The 18,185-nt window shown below is 41.7% G+C and overlaps 1 protein-coding gene across 3 annotated transcripts in view; it reads right to left on the reverse strand.

The window, feature by feature from the left end:
• Window positions 1-12,806: 12,806 nt before the first annotated feature.
• Window positions 12,807-18,185, reverse strand: part of CA12 (carbonic anhydrase 12) — a 43,464-nt gene continuing 38,085 nt past the window's right edge. For 2 of the 3 annotated variants that reach the window (XM_054041039.1, XM_054041041.1), the window contains 3 exons: window positions 17,039-17,065; window positions 15,282-15,366; window positions 12,807-14,333 (listed from right to left, as the gene is read on the reverse strand). In XM_054041039.1, the coding sequence (XP_053897014.1) occupies window positions 14,249-14,333; window positions 15,282-15,366; window positions 17,039-17,065 (197 nt within the window). In that variant the 3' untranslated portion in view covers window positions 12,807-14,248. The remainder of the gene's footprint in view (window positions 14,334-15,281; window positions 15,367-17,038; window positions 17,066-18,185) is intronic. The other variant, XM_054041040.1, reaches the window with a different exon arrangement.

The raw sequence follows: 18,185 nt of genomic DNA on the forward strand, positions 1-18,185 counted from the left end.
AAAGTGTTTACGAAATACATTTTTCTGAAATGATCTCTAAATCTCAAATTTTGTGTTAATAGTAATTAGTGTCTGAGGTTTTTAATTTTTTGCTAATTCAAAAATTTGTCAACTGAAAAATGTAAAAAATATTTAGCATATTTCATAATGTTAATTGGATATTTCTAAACCCAGTGCCAGAGCTTCCTTTTGTTTGCTTCCAGTTTATTAGCTTAGTAAAATAAATTTGTTACGAGTCATCACAAAGTAATTTGTGTTCAAGTTCTTTTCTGATCCTAAGTTAACATGGCCCTAGTAATGAAGAGATTTTTATAAAGCTGGTTAACACTACAGTGTTGTTACTTTGTATCTTCTCATACACCGTATACAAGTTTTAAGAAGCTTTTGTCTTTAATCCTTGTTGCAGGTTTGTGAACTAGAGTTAATGAACGTTGCTGGAGATGTCTGCCTCAGAGTATAAGAAGAAAATGGCTTTTTTTAAATTAATTTTTAATTTTAAAGGTGAATTTACTTTAGTAGAACCTCAGAATTACAAACACTTCAGGTATGGAAGTTGTTTGTAACTCTGAAATGTTTGTAACTCTGAACAAAAGATTCTGGTTGTTCTTTCAAAAGTTTACAACTGGACATTCACATAATACAGCTTTGAAACTTTGCTATGCAGAAGAAAAATACTGCTTTTAACCATCTAAATTTAAATGAAACAAGCACAGAAACAGTTTCCTTACCTTGTCAATTTTTTTAAACTTTCATTGTTTAACACAGTACTGTACTGTATTTGCTCTGTGTGCCTGTGACTGGTCAGTTCAGAACTCTGGTGTCCATAATGCTGAGGTTGTACTGTACTTGTATTTTTTTTAAAGGCCCCGTATCCATCCAATGGGATGCTGCCCCACACTACTGAACCAAGGTGCCTCAACCCTGTCATTGATGACTCACTTTTGGTGATTAGACGTTCCTTATCCTTTCTGGGTACACTACCAACAAGGGTGCCAATGTCTGTGTGTGGATTCTTGTCCACTAGGAATGGGACTAGGATCAACAGTTTGTTTTACATAGGCATCTAAATTATTGTCAGGGAATCAGACTGAATTCTGCTCCTTGACTTGAATGAAGTTACTCAATCTGGATAACAGAATGAAACTGGATGTCAAAGGAAGTACTGTGGATTTATGCTGGTATAACAGAGAACATTGGCACAATGGTTTCTGTAGATCATGAACCTTGGCTCTGTTCAAACCTAGAGGTAAATGTCCATAACCCATTTCTAATTCCCTGAGCTGCCAAGTCCCCTAATGCTTGTAAGGAACAGACATTGTGAAAGGCAACTCTTTGTGTGATTAAAAACATATGGTAAGGTTTTATCACAATAATGAAATATTTTTGTTTTATTTGAGGGTAGGTTTTTATTTTTGCAATTATATTTACATATGTTTAAACATATATTAACTTTGGACTCGAGCAGTTAAAATGGTCTCTTTGTTAACTGTAAAGTGTTGTGCCATTTAACAATACTGAACTACCAAGTCACGTTGATTTTAAAATGTAATACTGTGACAACACTCTTATTTAAGCATTGGTATTTATCAAAGAGAAATAAAAAGGAGATTTGAATTGCCTTTGGTACTATTTTATTTCCTCACTTGCAACCTTTAATTGGCAGAACTGTGAAACTGTTATGCGTTAATTGTTAATGTGTCAGTAAAGAGAATGAATGATCCAGAAAAGAAATGGGGGAATAATTGGTATGGGATTGGTACAGTTTTTTTAAAATTAGTGTGTCAGATTTTTTACAGAACAACAAAATTATGATAAATATAATGCATGAGAATTGGAGGGCACTGGGATCAATACAAATATTGAAACGGGGAGATGAGATAACTTGGTAAGTTTTGAGTGTCACACCTGAACTTGATAAAAGTACACCTCTACCCCGATATAACGCGACCCGATATAACACGAATTCGGATATAATACAGTAAAGCAGCGCTTCAGGGTGGGGGTGGGCACGGGTCTGTGCACTCCGGCGGATCAAAGCAAGTTTGATATAACGCGGCTTCACCTATAACATGGTAAGATTTTTTTGGCTCCCAAGGATAGTGTTATATTGAGGTAAAGGTGTATCACACTCATTTTAGTCCTAAATTAAACTGGCTTTTTGGAAACCTAGTGATTGTTGGTTATTGAAAATTGTTAGCAATGATGATTCACATTAAGGCTATAGAAAACTTTATATATGTTAATGTAATTCTGCATTGTTCCATGTTTACATTTGGTCTGTATCTCAGTTTGAGTGTTGCACGTATTTTGTCTGTTTTCCATTTGGTTTTTGGAGGGTTGAGATGCATGAGCAGTATAATACATACAGAATTTCTCTGCTCATCTAAGACTATTGTCTTTGCAGAAGAATCCAGGTAACTCCTAGGAAGGCTGCTACGTGCAAACTAGAAATATTAGGTGGGATCCACAAAGGTACTTAGGTGCCTAAGTTGGGATTTAGGCACCTAAGTTCTGGTTTTGGCTCCACTGCAATCCACAAAATTCCCGCCAAACTCTGTAGGCACCTAACTCGGTGCCTGAGTTTTCAGGGTGAAAGCTTCCTATAGGTGCCTATGTTTCCTCCTCAGGCATCTGGATGCCTAGAGGGAGGAGCACTGCATATGTCCTATCTCCCTGCCTGAGCTCCAAAGAGATTTACAAACCGAGGGAAGATGGGCATTGAGCAGCCTTAGGGCTAGTCTACACTGGCAACCTTAAAGCGCTGCCACAGCAGCGCTTTAACGTGTCTTGTGTAGTCGCTCTCTCCCAGCGCTCTAAAAAACCACCTCCATGAGGGGCGTAGCTACCAGTGCTGGTGTACTATCTACACTGGCGCTTTACAGCACTGAAACTTGCTGTGTTCAGGGGGGTGTTTTTTCACACCCCCTGAGCGAGAAAGTTGCAGCCCTGTAAAGTGCCAGTGTAGACAAGTCCTTAGTCACATGCATGGCCCAATTCAGTAGGGCATTCACAGAGTCCCATTCAAAATCCAGTGATGGTGTCACTGCCACCTACATTATGACTATTAGGTCAGTGGTTAGAGCACTTGTGTGGGTCATGAGAGACCCAGGTTCAATTCCCCTTCTTATGCAGAGGGGAGAAAGGATTTGAACAGGAGTCTCCCACATCTCAGGAGAGGTGCTCTAACCACTTAGCTATGGGATATTCTGATGTGGGACACTTCAGTCTTTTCTGTTGAAGTTGCTCCACTTTGTATAAATAACAAAAGAGTGATTGGAGCAGAGGGACTGGATCTGGGGTCTGTCACTTCCCAGATGGGTGCCCTAGCCTCTGGACTTCAGAGTCAGTCCCTCTCTCTTTGGCTCAGTGACTGTTCCACTGTGGATAAAAACTTTAAAATGATTGGCTAGCTTAAGCAGTTCCCTGCCTAGCATGCTGGTTTTTGTGGATCACATTCTTTGGCACCTGTCTCTTCCTGTTTATTGTATAGGGAATGTAGGCACCTAACCCAGAGGGCTTTGTGGATTGCAGTGCGTTCCTGTGAATTTCTAGGCACCTTAAAGTTAGGCACTGTGAAGATCAGTGTTGCAACACCCAAGTCTCTTTTGTGGATCCCACCCTTAGAAGCACTATATAAATATTGTTGCCCTTCTGCCCTGGCAGCTATAGGATTTACTGAAGTATTTTGATAAATTTGATAGTACTTAAAATATATATAACTGTGATGCAACTTCTGTGGTTTTAACCTAATTTTTAGATAAATTTTGTTTCTAGAAACTAATGTGGAAAACCTGTATTCTTTGTGCCTTTGAGTTGACAGTTATTAATGTAGGTTTTACATAACACTTCACTTTCTGTAGATCTTAGTGGTCTACAAAGGAAGGTCATTATAATTGTCTCTTTTGTACAGATGGGCAAACTGCAGCACAGAGGTGCTGTGATCATCCCAGGATCACACAATGAGTTTGTGGTGGAGACAGGAATAGAATGCAGGTCTCAGATTCTGTATAATGCCCTGTTCACAGGACACACTGCCTGTATCTTCCATCGAGTCTGTTTTCTCAAGAATAGGACAAACACCTGATAGAGATTTTTAATTTAATTACTTAGACTCAGTTGTCAGCAGATATTTTTTCAGATCCACCCATAACAATACAGCAGTGCTAATGCTGAGACTTACATGATTTCATTAGCATTTGAGACACCAAGAATATTTTAAACACTAGGTGGTTGCTACTAGTGAAGATTCTGGGATATTAGCCTATCTTACCAAGTGGTTGAAGTCATGTTTGTTAGCTAAACTATAATAATTAATTAGCAGCAGTCTCAGGGGGCCTGGTTTAGTAGCTCCTCATTCTAAATTCCCTACCACAGTCCTGTCTGGCTAGCTCTAGTGGGCTCACCCCAGCATATGCTCAAATACTTAATTGCCCTATCTGTTATACTTTCAGGCAGAAAATTGTACTTTGGCTGCACAACCTGGTTTCTTGGTCCATTTTAGGATTTTACCAGTGATTGTAGTGACTCAGCAAAGGTGAAGGGAGAGGTTAGCACAGTCTAAGGGGTGGAGGTTGGCTTGAGACAGATGGGAGTATGGGAAGGAAAGCTGTGAGGCAGGGTGTGAGCTTGGTGGACCACACAAGTTGTTTTGCTTAAGGCTTTGGAATACTTGGGGCCAAATCTATAATTAAGCAACACTGTCATTTGCTATCAAGGGCCTTAAATACTTCCGTAATTCAGGGAAGTGAAAGAGGCACTGGAGTTTTAAATTGAATTTTGTGTTTTTGTTTTGAGTGTCACACAGAAAAAGTGAGTTAGAGAACTAAGAAACTTTTCCAAACAGTTTATAATTCATCCAGGATCAACTGCATGTAGATGACCTTCAATAGAATTTCTCAACCTGTGTTTGCACCAGAAATCATCCAGATTCTGTCTGTGTGGTTAATGAAGTTTAATATTTGAAAATGACTGAATTAGTAGAAGTACCTACACCAGCAATGAACTTAATTTGGTACATTGAGATATCATTTGCTCCAGCACATCATATCACATATTTAAATGTCACCTCCCTTATTTTGCTAGTATCAACATTTGTGTAAGTATTGAAATATGTATTTGTATAAATTAGTACAAATTCTGAGACCGATCAAGATTCCAAAGAGCCAAATAGGATTTAAATGGTGTTTTATAAAAGGAGCTTGGTGGGGGGGGGGGGGGGAGTGATCTAAATGATATTCCCAACTTGTGTGGGCATCAAAGGAGATGTATATTGGCTAGAACTTGATTAGCTACATGGCCTTCTTTGGAACTGTGTGCTCAAGAAAATGAATTATAAAGTGTACACAGGAGGAAATCTCTCTTCCACATACTAAGTCAGAGTATTCATTGTAATTCAAGTAGCATGCATGGGATGCCACTGTAGAGTTCAAGAACAAACAGTTATGGATTGCCCTCTTTATCATCTTGATGGTGGATTAATGCACTTGATGTCTCCAGATGATATTGCCATGATAGTGTCTACATCACTTACTCAATATCTAATTCATTGTGCCGTCAGAAGCCATATGCGAGAAGAAGTGCTATGGAGTAAGTTTCCTCCTGCTCCATTTTATACTTAAAATTACCTTCTACTGTCTGCTCATTCTTAAAAGGAAAAGTTTTATTCATAATTTTAATATTCATATGCATATCACCAAATATTAATTACTGATGCATGCAATACACGTGTTAATCTGGTTGTATATTGGCCACTATCTTTAAGGTTTCCATTCTATTTTAACCTTATATTTGCTCCTTTTTTGGTGTCAGAGAATTGCTTTGGTGGTATTGGTAAAATACAGCAGCTCTCTGGTTTTAGATTTCTGTCATAGTGCTGCATGAGAGAATTGATCATCATTACCTCTTATGAAATACTCATGCACCAAATATTGACCTGTCTGGATTTGTTCCACACTCCTTTCATCCAGTTTCCCCGATAGTTTGTTGCCACAAAGTCTTGTGTATCAGTTGCACTGGATTCAGTTTTAATGTTTGGTGATCATCATCTAGGATGCCAATGACTTGGTCACCACTCAGTATAATTTAGAATTTTATTGTTAAACTGGTTTAGAAGCGTCTCAGAGGCTGGATACAAAGTCTTTTGGCTATCAGTTAACCTTTGTAGAATACAAGCCTTGTGTCGTAAAACTGTTTTAGGCTCTCTCCATACTGCAAAATTAACCGAATTTATGCAGCATGTTCTTTTCAAACACTTTTTGTTGGCATCCAATTTACTTGATAATATATTTGGATTGGTTTTAGGTCCGGTAGCCCAAGTGTCTGGGCATGCCTTATATTGCCCTAAAATTTCTAATAAGTAATATTTTTGTTCATACATGATCCATCAACTGTATGCTTTCCTCATTTACAGTTTGGCTTTTCCCTTGTACTTTATCCATCTTCTAAATTTCTATTATGCAGTCAGTTCATCTGAATTGAAAACTTTGGGTTTAGTCTTAGTCACCGATTAATTTGTAAGTGGAAATATTGGACAGATAAATATTTAGAGATATAAATATTCATTTCAGTGTTTAAAATCCTAAGCATATATATGTAGCTACTGAGGGCAACCTGTTATTTATTTTTTAAAAGAACAACTTCAGGAGAAACAACGAGGAGTCTTTGTGGCACCTTAGAGACTAACAAATTTATTTGGGCATAAGCTTTCGTGAGCTAGAACCCACCTCATCAGATGCATGAAGTGAAAAATACAGGAGCAGTATAAATACATGAAAGGATGGGGATTGCTTTACCAAGTGTAAGGTCAGTCTAACGAGATAAATCAATTAACAGCAGGATACTGAGGGAGGAAAAATAACTTTTGAAGTGGTAAGAGAATGGCCTATGTCAGACAGTTGACAAGAAGGTGTGAGTAACAGTAGAGAGAAACTTCAGGAGGTGATTCATAGTAATTATTATTGTAATTATTTTGCCTTTTATATTTGCTGATTTGTTAGAAGCCTGTAAATATTTTGACTCCAGAGAAATTAGATGATTAAACTTAATTGGGAAATAATGTGGTATGGTTGAATGTTTATTGCTGAGCTGAGCCCATGGGCATTAGGTAGGGCTGAAGCTTTAGATGTAGTAACTCAAATGAGCTTCAGCCAGCTAATTACTTGTTTTTACTCTCTAAGGCCATGTCTATACGTACAGCGCTGCAGCTGTACCAATACAGCTCCCCCATCTGGTGAAGACATTCTGTGCCGACAGGGGAGAGCTCTCCCATTGGCATAAAAACCCCACTTCCATGAATGGCAGAAGCTATGTCGGCGGGAGACGCTGTCCTGCCGACATAGCGGTGTGCATATGAGCGTCAATGCCAGCGTTTATTTACACCCTGAGCAACATAAATTATGCCAGCATAAGCTGTAGTGTAGACATAGTCTAAGTCAGTGATACAGAGACCTCAGTGGTTCACAAGCCAAATTAGCAATCAACATTACCCAAAAAAGCCATAGTAGTGTGAATTCATTGTTTCATTTACTGTAGAATTATTCATACTTAAACAGTATGATGGGAAATATTTGTGTGTGTAATATATTCTCACAGTAAATAAGTTAATAACTTAGTGCAAGTTGATAACTTAATTGGTTAATAACATAGTAAAAGTATCCTGATTGGTTAATAATTAAATCACACAGTGACTTAATATCACGTGCAGCAGGGAGACTCATTAAAGAGCCACTTGTGGCCTGTGAGCCGCAGTCTGAGTATCACTGGTCGAAGTAGTTACTCCTGGGGGAATTCTGTGCCTGGTGGGGGGCGCAGAATTCATACCTTCCACAGATTTCTTGGCTCCCCTGCAAAAAAATGGGGGAGCCAAGAAATCTGTGGCAAACACACGCCCCTTCTGCAACAGCCCGGGCGTGTCTTCTGGGAGCAGGCAACAGATCGCGGGAGGGGAGAAGAGAGGCTGGGTCTGAGTGGATCCACGGAGAGGCGTTAAGGGGGTGGGGCTGGGCACCTGCCTGTGTGTGAATGAGTGAGAGAGATTCATTCTGTCCCTCTCCTCGCTGTTGCTGCATCCTGGGCTTGAAGGCGTAGGCTGTGTGAAGCAGGCTGTCCCTGAGGCAGAGCAAAAATGTAACAACTAAGCAGGCAGGCTGCTAATATTCATTAATTGTTCCCATTCTTAGGGCATGTCTTCACTACCCGCCGGATCGGCAGGTAGCAATCGATCTATTGGGGATCGACTTCTCGCGTCTAGTGAAGACGCGATAAAATCAATCCCCGATGGCTATGCCGTCGACTCTGGAAATCCACCGCGGCAAGAGGTGGAAGCGGAGTCGACAGCGGCACGGCAGCGGTCGACTCGCTGCCGTCCTCACAACCAGGTAAGTCGACCTAAAATACGCAACTTCAGCTACGCTATTCACGTAGCTGAAGTTGCGTATCTTAGGTCGACCCGCCCCCTCCCCCCCCCCGTAGTGTAGACCTAGCCTTAGTCAGTTAAAGCTCCTTTACCTTGCCAGAGTGGTGTAAAGGAGCCTTACTGTGAGACTAGGTCTACACTACGGGGGAGGTGGGGGGGTCGGCCTAAGATACGCAACTTCAGTTACATGAATAGCGTAGCTGAAGTTGTGTATTTTAGGTCGACTTACCTGGCTGGGAGGACGGCGGCGAGTCGACCGCTGCCGCCTCTTGCCGCGGTGGATTTCCGGAGTCGACTGTAGAGCGATCAGGGATCGATTTTATCGCGTCTTCACTAGACGCGATAAGTCGATCCCCAGTAGATGGATTGCTACCCACCGATCCGGCGGGGTAGTGAAGACATGCCCTGAATGACAGTAATATACTCCTCACCTAGGAAGGTCTATGTGCTTTCTCACTTTTATTCCTGTGCCAGAGAGGCACAATGGGGTTAGGTTACAGCTCAGGAGCTATTTTACTTATCCATTTTTAAAAAAAATCTAGGACAATGATTAGCAAAACTGTGTGACTTTCTTGTGTGAAAGTCTGAGCAATTTAAAGCTAAATTCTACTTTATTGAACACCAATCACCAAAATAAAAGTAATGTAATTTAAATGAAAATCCAGGATTATAACTGGAATGCGGGGTTTTGGTTACCGAGTATTTGTAACTTAACTTTCATGTGTTTAGGAAATGCTGAACAGTAACTGTGATTTTTTTTTTCCCCCCTGTATGGTAGTTTAAATAAATTACCAAAATAAGTGAAACTGGTCTGATTGTATTGCATTATTTTGACAAATAAAATTTTGCATTTTGGGTGCAGAATTTTGGATTTGCGGGTGCAGAATACCCCCAGGAGTAAAGTAGTTGCACCTTTACAGTTTGTGAATTTAGAGGAGTGAGTGAGAGCTCTCGAGACTGAAAGATTCTCTGTGTGGCACAGGCACGGTACTGACAGCAATAGGACAAGATGCCCCAACACTGCCCTAAGAATCTGCTTTATCCTTTAGCTGGAATGAGGATTTTTATTGTTATTATTTATTTATTATTTCCATGGTCTGTTGCATCACTGGTGCATCTGAGACTGCCAACTTCAAGGGTAATTAGTGGTAGTATTAATATTTTGGAAGACAGGGACTTCCAAAATCCTATATCAGGGTTGATGATAATTGATTTTTTTAAAGTAAAAAAAAATGATTTTATATAAATCAGGTGTTTTATTTAAATACATTTCTTTTTCAAATTAAACCTGTTTAAAATTAAATTTGAAATCATAACTTATGTTAAGGACTAGACTTACTATAATTTATTAAAATAAATTTTTAAAAAGCCTGCATCACTGAACTCTCAAATGTTAATGTAAAGGATGCTATTTTCTAAATTATATACAGATTCCTGGTTACAAATATTTCCGACTTTTGAGGTCAGCTCAAGCTTTATCAGTGTCACGATGTCATGTATTGCATTAAATATTCTTCTTCGAGTGATTGCTCATGTGTATTCCACAGTAGGTGTGCGTGCTCACTGCGTGCACCGGTGTTGGAAGTTTTCCCCCTAGCAGTACCCATAGGAGAGCGCCCCCAGCAACCCCTAAAGTGGTGACTCCATGGCGCTGTATAAAGGGCGCTGCATGCTCCCCCCACTCTCAGTTCCTTCTTGCTGCCAGTGAAGGTGGTTCGGAACTGCTCTGCTCCAGCTTTGCTGCAGCTCTCCCCAGATCTCTTGTTTGTTCAGTGTAGTAATACCTGTAGTTAGTAGTTTGATTAGTTTTAGTTAGGGTGACCAGAGGGTAAGGGGAAAATATCGAGTGGTGGGGGCGTGTGTTTTTTTTTTTTTTTTTTTTTTCCACTCACCCGTCCGTGTCCTCGGCGGCAATTCAGCAGAAGTCCTTCGGTTGCTGATGGTCTTCAGCGGTATTTTGGCGGCGAGTGATAAACATTGCCACCAAAGATAGAAGCCCCTGCTGCCAAAGACCGTCAGCGACTTAAGGACTCTCCGCTGAATTGCTGCCAAAGACCCGGACGGGTGAGTGTGTGTGGGCGAGGAAAAAAAAAAAGGCCCGAAACAAAATATTGGGACAAATTCCTTAAAATCAGGACAGTCCCAATTTTATCGGGACGTCTGTTCACCTTAGGTTTAGTTTAGTTTAGTTAGTGCGCCTGGGCCGGGGCGTGCCTTGGGTTTTAAGTTGTGCGACACTTGTAGGCGACCGATGCCAATAAGTGATCTGCACGCGGACTGTTTACACTGTTTGGGTGAAACCCATCTCAGCGATCACTGCAAGATTTGCAAGTTGTTTAAGCCTCGGACCAAGAGAGAGAGAGACATTAGGCTCCAGGCCATCCAGGCGACCTCCTGACACCGTCTACCCGTCAGCACCACTCTCCATCCACAGGGCACGCCAAGAAGGCTAAGAAGAGGCCTTCGCCGCTGCGGCACCGGAGCAAGACTGGGGGAGAGGCTAGACCCATGTTGGGCAAGTCGTTGGTCCCCATCGGCCTCTAGGCCTCCAACTCAGATCGAGTGGAGTAGCCTGTCCCATTTGGAGCAGACTTCCTCGGATGTCCGGATGTCCTCCATGCCAGGAGCCCTGCAAGCGGCCCGGGATGTTAATTCTATGCCGGTACCAGAAGCACCGCCAATGTTGACCCTGCGGTCCAGAGGCAAGGCGCCGCTGGGATCTCCGCAGTCGTCCCCGGCTCGGTACCGGTCATGGGCAAGGGAATGTTCCTGACGCTGTTTGCCGCTTGGCGACCGTCCCGTGCATAGTCCATGCAGGTCACCATCGACCCTCACCAGGTTGTCTGGCTGGGTTCCAACTGACAGAGATTCCAGGCACCGCCGCACCTTGAAGAGCGGACACAGATGGGACCGAGGCAGATGCTGCTGAAGGCCCTCATATAAGAGGGGCTATCGTAGCCAGTCGCGACACGAACATCGACGCCATTCCCGTTCGTTGTCTCACTTCAGGACCCCACTACTGCACCACTTCCACAGCCCTGGACGTTGATCGCCAGCGCCTCACTATCGCGGATCTGCCCGCTGGAGCCAATCTCAGAGCAGCTGCTACCGGCGGTACCATTCCTCCATGTTGTGATCACAGTCTTGTGGTCAGCACCACTGCCGGCGCTGCTGCTCCTCCCGCTCCAGTGACAGTGGCAAGTCATACGTCAGCCTGGCCTCCCTTTGTAGTCGTCCATCGATGGGTCAGGACAGTCAGGCTGAACCGCCTGCTCTGCCGGTGCCACTGCAGATATCACATTGATATTAACATCTTCCATATAGGAGTGTGACTGCCACCTGTCATGACAGGATAGAGCCACTCAAAGCAAGGTTTTGTCAGAAATTAGTTGTCTCTTTGGCAGATGGAAAAAGGTGGTGATTAAGCGGAACAAAAAGCAAACTCTGATCTTTGAAATTAACCCTTAAAAGAGCACATCCTGATGAGCACAAAAGAATTCCGGGAGGACAGTGTATTGGACCAAAGTGATTTCAGGTCTAACTCCATTCATAGTGGCATTCTGCTCTGTTGCATCATGAGGTTTATTAGAGTGATTAATAAGAAGAATAGTGACAATCGATATTAAAATTAGACTTTGCAGAAAGTTTTATGGCTTCAATTTAACCCTCTTCCCTTCGTACCTTTCTTTCTGCATCTCTTGAAAGTTTCCTGAACCTCTGAGCCCACAAAATATTTATTCCAATAGAGCTTTGGGGCTCCAGTTAGGATTTCCTAGGTGCTATGCAGACAAAATTCCTGGTCCCAGCAGCTTACACTCTAGCTTGACAAGACATAACAAATAAATAATTAATAGGGAAAAGGGGAAGGATGATTATACCAGTCAGACTATTAACTGCATAACTTCTATCAGTGTGCTTAATTTGAAAGTTCAAACATATCATATTCTTGGTAATTATAGTATTAATAACTGTCTTCCTTCCCAGTGCTAATTCTTCGTACTATATGCCAACAATAGTGTATGATTGAGCCACTTCAGAAGGGAAATGGATCCAAGCTGCAAAGTCCTGATCGGAACTTCCCCAATGTTCATTGGCGTTCAGATCTGGGATTGTGTTTCAGGCCCATCTCTACTATGACTGAGTTCCTGCCTGGCAAGTCATGCCTGAGCCTTTCAAATTGCTGAGGTGTTACCCCAGTGTCACACCTAAAATTTCAGTAATACAGGTTCCAGAGGGATTCCCTATATATGGAGATTGAGATTAGTTTGATTTTGTTCCCACTGAAGTCGATGATAAATCTCCCATTGTCTTCAATGGAAGCAGAGTTAATCCATGCTAAACACTTTTGAAGATGCATAATGGAAATAATGCTGGAGCCAGTGAAAACTTTAACTGTACGCATTTTATGAGATCTCAGACAATAATTCTAATTAAATACATTTTCTCTTCTAATAATTAAATTGCTAAATTTAGACAACTAAGTCAATACTCATTTCATACAATCAAAAGAATCAGCTTCATGATTATAATGGAAAGCAGACTGATTAAAAGTAGTAATTGCATTATCCCCCCAACATTCAGGCACAAATTTAAAATAAAATTAGCACAATAAAATGTGAGGAAGGGTTTAGGTTGTATCTATGGAAATCACACAAGGAGAGTATCATTTTCCTCACCCTTTAGCAATTGACACATAACAGGTAATGAGTCTTATACAGCAACTAGCTTAGGAGTCTTTAGCACAAGTAGTAGAGAGACATAAATGTCTAACACTGGAGGTTCTAGGTTCAAACCCCACTGACTGGGCAAGAGGCTTTGGTTATATCTATGCTAGCCTCTTCCCCCTAATATTTCCCACTGTTGCAGCTCCACCAATGGCTGTGCTAGTATAGAAGACTGTCCACTGCAATTAACAACTATCATATAAACCATGCTACTGGCTGATCTACACTAGCAGGTCTAGGAGACCTGGTTTATATGAAAGCTCAGGGCTGGCGCTTCCACTAGGCGACCCTAGACGGTCACCTAGGACAGCAGGATTTGGGGGGTGGCATTTTGCCGTCCTTGGCGGAAATTTGGCGTTGGGGGATCCTTCACTCGCTCTGGGACCTGCCGCCGAAGTGCCCCGAAGACGTGGAGTGAAAGGACCCCTGCCGCCGAATGCTCAGAGTAGGAGTGCTGCTGCCTAAGGTGGCAAAAACCCTGGTGCCGCTCCTGCTAAACCTCCCACTGTTGGAGAAGCACCCAATTCTAATTTTTAGTGGGGAAGTGGATATAGACACCCCCATACGTTAGTGATAACTGATTAATGAATGTCTTTAGACTTCAATGTTTTGTGGGAAATATGTCGCATGAACAGCCTATAAAGCTCAAGTTTATCATTAATTAATAAATTAAAAAGGCCCAACATGAATTTCTCAAGGTCTCTTCCAGCCCGGCATTTCTAAGATTCTATGAAAATGGCCTTCAAGTCCAGCCAGAATACTGGCTGATTACATCTCTCTAAGCTCTTGTGCAAATAGACAAGCATTTGGTTAGATTGCCAGATAATTTAGGACAAACTTTAACAGGTGTGTAGTTTTTGGACATTTCTTCATGTCAGTGACATTTTGTCATATTTGTCATAAAAACAAAAACGTTCTCTGACTGCTTTTCATGCTTAGGAGAAAACTGGTTTGGTTCAGGTGGGCAAGGAGTACCACAGAGTGTTTTGGCTGCTTTGTTTTAAAAGTGCATCCAAGGTTTATAACTGGCTGGAGACAAGAAATATGTTGCCCAAGGCAAACTTCTCTTGATGCCATGAATGAAAAGAGACTGCTGTGGCAGAGTAGGAATTCATACTTTAGAGGTGTTGTCATCCTCTTTGTCAAAGGCTGGCTTGTAGATGACTCTTCTGTTGTCTTCTCGTTCCTTTTTGCAACTATAACAAAATAATTATATTAGCAAAGTGAAATTGCAATGAGAGAAAAGCATCAATGACTATTTAAAACACGTTATTTTTCAGGGTATGGAGTGATACTTTCAGTACTAGTGCACTTTGCACCACTCACTGGGGCCAGTACTTAAAAATATGTAGGGATAACAGTTTATGCACCATACAAAGCTAGTGTTCATTACAAGGGAAAACTTTGAGTAGGCAAAGGGGAAGTAAGCAACCTTGGTCTCTCCTCCAGAACTAACCCAGATTGATTGCTATAAAAGCCAAGTGCTCTCAGCATATATCTCATATAGGACTTCGTCCCTTAATTGACATAACCATTCCTGTGGTAGGGATTTATTCTAAAACTCCACCCTCTTCTAGTCTGACTTCCTTTCCAACTGCATATGCACAGCAGCAGATTCAGAGAGCAGCTAAAAGCAGGTAAATTTTAAGCAACAGAAATGGGATCAGGGAAAGAACAAATAGAGGGGGGTGAGAGATGGCAAATGCTGGGAGAGAGCACATCATCTAGCCAGCTGTCCACCCCAGTTAGAATGCAGAGTTGGAGGAGAAAGAAGGAGCTCATTCCCTAACCTCTACTCCCTGGAGCTGTCCAGGACAGAAAACATTTCAGTCTGCTCTCCATAGACTCATGCTACAAGGCTTTCCCTCACTCTGAACTCCATATCTTGGGGGGGCGGGGGAAGGGGGGTTAATGTGAGCATCGCTGAAGTATTTTGGCAAAAAAACGAGCATCTCTATAGGGGTTAGGGTAGAGGGATAGGTACATTGGGGCAAAAGTCATCTCCGGTACACCAGCATGAGTTCATATTTATTCTCTATTTTCTATGAAATGGGTTTCGTCTGCTCAGGTCCACTAATCATAGAGGAGAATCAACATATTTACCATGTTTAAACAAACAAAGGTGGGACAGCAAAATCTCTTACCTCTTCTTCCTAAGCAGCCAAAAGGCTACTACAAGCATGATGATAACTCCAAGAACACTGGCTAACGCAACTGAAAGGACAACACCTAGGAAAAGGAGGAAAATGCACAGGTTTGTTTTCTTTCTTTGATGTACAAAGCTACTTAAAGGAAGTAAAATGGCAAACTTATGCCTTTACTAGGTATACTTCTCAAAAGATGCAAACCTGAAGACCCCATCCTGAAATCGGATCCACATAGGCATAAGTCTGTACTCACCCAGAGCCCCAAGGAGCACTGAATTGGCACAGGAGTCATGGAGCAGCTTGCAGGATCAGGGTTCTTTATGCCTGTTGTCAGTTAACATCTCTGTTCAGTACAGGCAAAATTCAAGAATCAGGCCCAAATCAGAGAGAATGCCAAACGAATTCCTGCTCTTTCTATGCCCAAAGAACACAGCTGAATGTAGTCCTTGCTGCAGATGGTGTGTTTTGTAATTGAGAATATTATTTTCAGGTGTTGCTACAAAGGTTAAAGGAGGTAGCGGATTAAATCATGATATTAATATAACATTTAAAAAATGTCATTAGTTCATGTCTGTAAGCACTTTGGAGATGATGTGTTGGATAACCCTCTCAAGCTTGAGATTCTGCAGACCTAATACTTGTAAATAATTGGGGTGAGTTTAATCATCAACAACAAAGGGCAAACACTGACTTGACATGCATATCTGCACTCCATGAAAACAGCACAATAATACCACCTTGCATCCCTTATGCTCAACAAGAGATGGCTGCCTCTGTTCTTGCCTCTCTGGAAGCCAGAAAGGCTTCTCTTTAGGCCTACTGCTGTTGCAGTCATGGATGTGCACAATAAGGTTTTGCTCTACTGTGGTTTCCTGGATAAAAACACATCCCTACACAGTTCCCCACCATCTCCTCCACCTTCCAAATTGAAGTTTGTTCCTACTACTCTTGGCACAAGTGGTTGTAAAAGGCCCTGCATCATGCTGTTCTAAACTGGCATAAAGATGCATATGTTAACAGTGCTCTTGCAGGGTTGTTGGTTTTTTTGGGTGGTGGGAGGGTGTTTTGCATCTGTTAGTGAACACTTAAAACCACAACAGGTGGAATGTGCCTAAAAGTTGTTTGGGAGGTTTTGCTGCTGATAAATGGTCCTTTTTTTAGTATTAGAAATCTTTGCTTTGGTTCATTGACCCAGTCAATTAACTGCAACAAAAGACTGAATGGGTTTTCTATCAAAATATCACTACACCTAAACAATGGATTCTGTAACCCCAGAGACCATTCCTGGTGTGAGAACAGCAGGATGGCTGTGGGGTACATATTCGGAATGTCTTTAAAGGAAATGTTGCTTACAAACAGGAGCTAAATTATGTGATTGTTTGGATGGACTGAAGACAGGAAACCTAAACTCTATTCCTGGATTTGACACTGACTCTCTGTGTGATTTTTGGGCAAGTCACTTCATGTTCCATGTTAGATGGTAATAACAATGCTTACGCCATTTTGTAAAGCACTTGGATATTATGGGTAAAAAGTATATTATTTGATTTGTTTTAGGTTAGTTAAATCATGCATTATAATTCAATATAATTAGTGTTAACCATAGGGCAGGACTTACAGCAAAGAGGTACATTAGATATTGAAAGGTCACTTTAAGACAGAAATGGAAAATTGCATAGAATGAGAAGCTCAATCAATCTGAATCACAAAGATCGCTGTTGTGTATATATGCTGTTAGCAATCCAACAACATACCCGTGCTCAGTCCACCATGTACTGAATCTTGACAAAATGAAGGGGGCAGAGAGGGAAAAAGTAAAAGGTTAATCACTAAGGTTACACTGGAAATGAGTATTAAAGAAATATAGATCAGGTATTTTCCTCATAACATTTTATTTCTCCTTGGTAAATGGTGCTGGTTGGGTACTAGTCTTGTAGTCATTTTTAATGTGTGGCTTTTAAGACAGACCCTGCAGATTGCCTGTCACTTAAAGCACTGCTATCTGAAAATGTTTATAGTCAGTATTGCAACTGCTGCTTCATAGACACCTTAAAATCTTTGCACATTGTTTGGCCAGAGCAGAGGTTTGGAGTGGATCACAGACAAACATACTGGAGCACACCAGTTATTCAGTGTCTGACAATGACTAATTCTGGAAGCTTCAGGAAAAAAGGCATAAACTCCTACTATATGCAATTGTATACTACCGCTAATCATCTGATCCTCTAAAGCATGAGACAGTAGGAAATACATTGGTCTGACTTTGAGTCCCTAGCACAGCATCTGAAGTAGCTAAGGAGGCAGAATGGCCTATGATGGCAAGAATTACTACTGTGTTCAGCAGAACATCAAAGAAATCTGACCTGTCACAGGAAGTTGAAACCTGAGCTAAGCTCTCCCAGCCCTCAAGTGAGAGGAGAGGGAATGTTGAGGATTAAGGGTAGGTCTACACTTACCTCCGGGTCCGGCGGTAAGCAATCGATCTTCTGGGATCGATTTATCGTGTCTTGTCTAGACGCGATAAATCGATCCTGGAAGTGCTCGCCGTTGATGCCGGTACTCCAGCTCGGCGAGAGGAGTATGCGGCATCGACGGGGGAGCCTGCCTGCCGCGTCTGGACCCGCGGTAAGTTTGAACTAAGGTACTTCGAATTCAGCTATGTTATTAACGTAGCTGAATTTGCGTACCTTAGTTCGAAGTGGGGGGCTAGTGTGGACCAGGCCTAAGACTCAATATTCCCTTAGTTGGTGGCTGGCCGAGTTGCATCTCACTTCTCAGTTTCCTGTATAGTAATGATCCAGGTCCTCCAAAGACACCCGCACACCCCTCAAAAGAGAGGGAAGTCAGGATTCCTAACACTGAAGTAAAGGAAACATCAAAGATTTTCCTTCTCTTTGTATT

Source organism: Malaclemys terrapin, chromosome 10 (assembly GCF_027887155.1).
Source record: "Malaclemys terrapin pileata isolate rMalTer1 chromosome 10, rMalTer1.hap1, whole genome shotgun sequence".
Taxonomy (NCBI): Eukaryota; Metazoa; Chordata; order Testudines; family Emydidae; genus Malaclemys; species Malaclemys terrapin.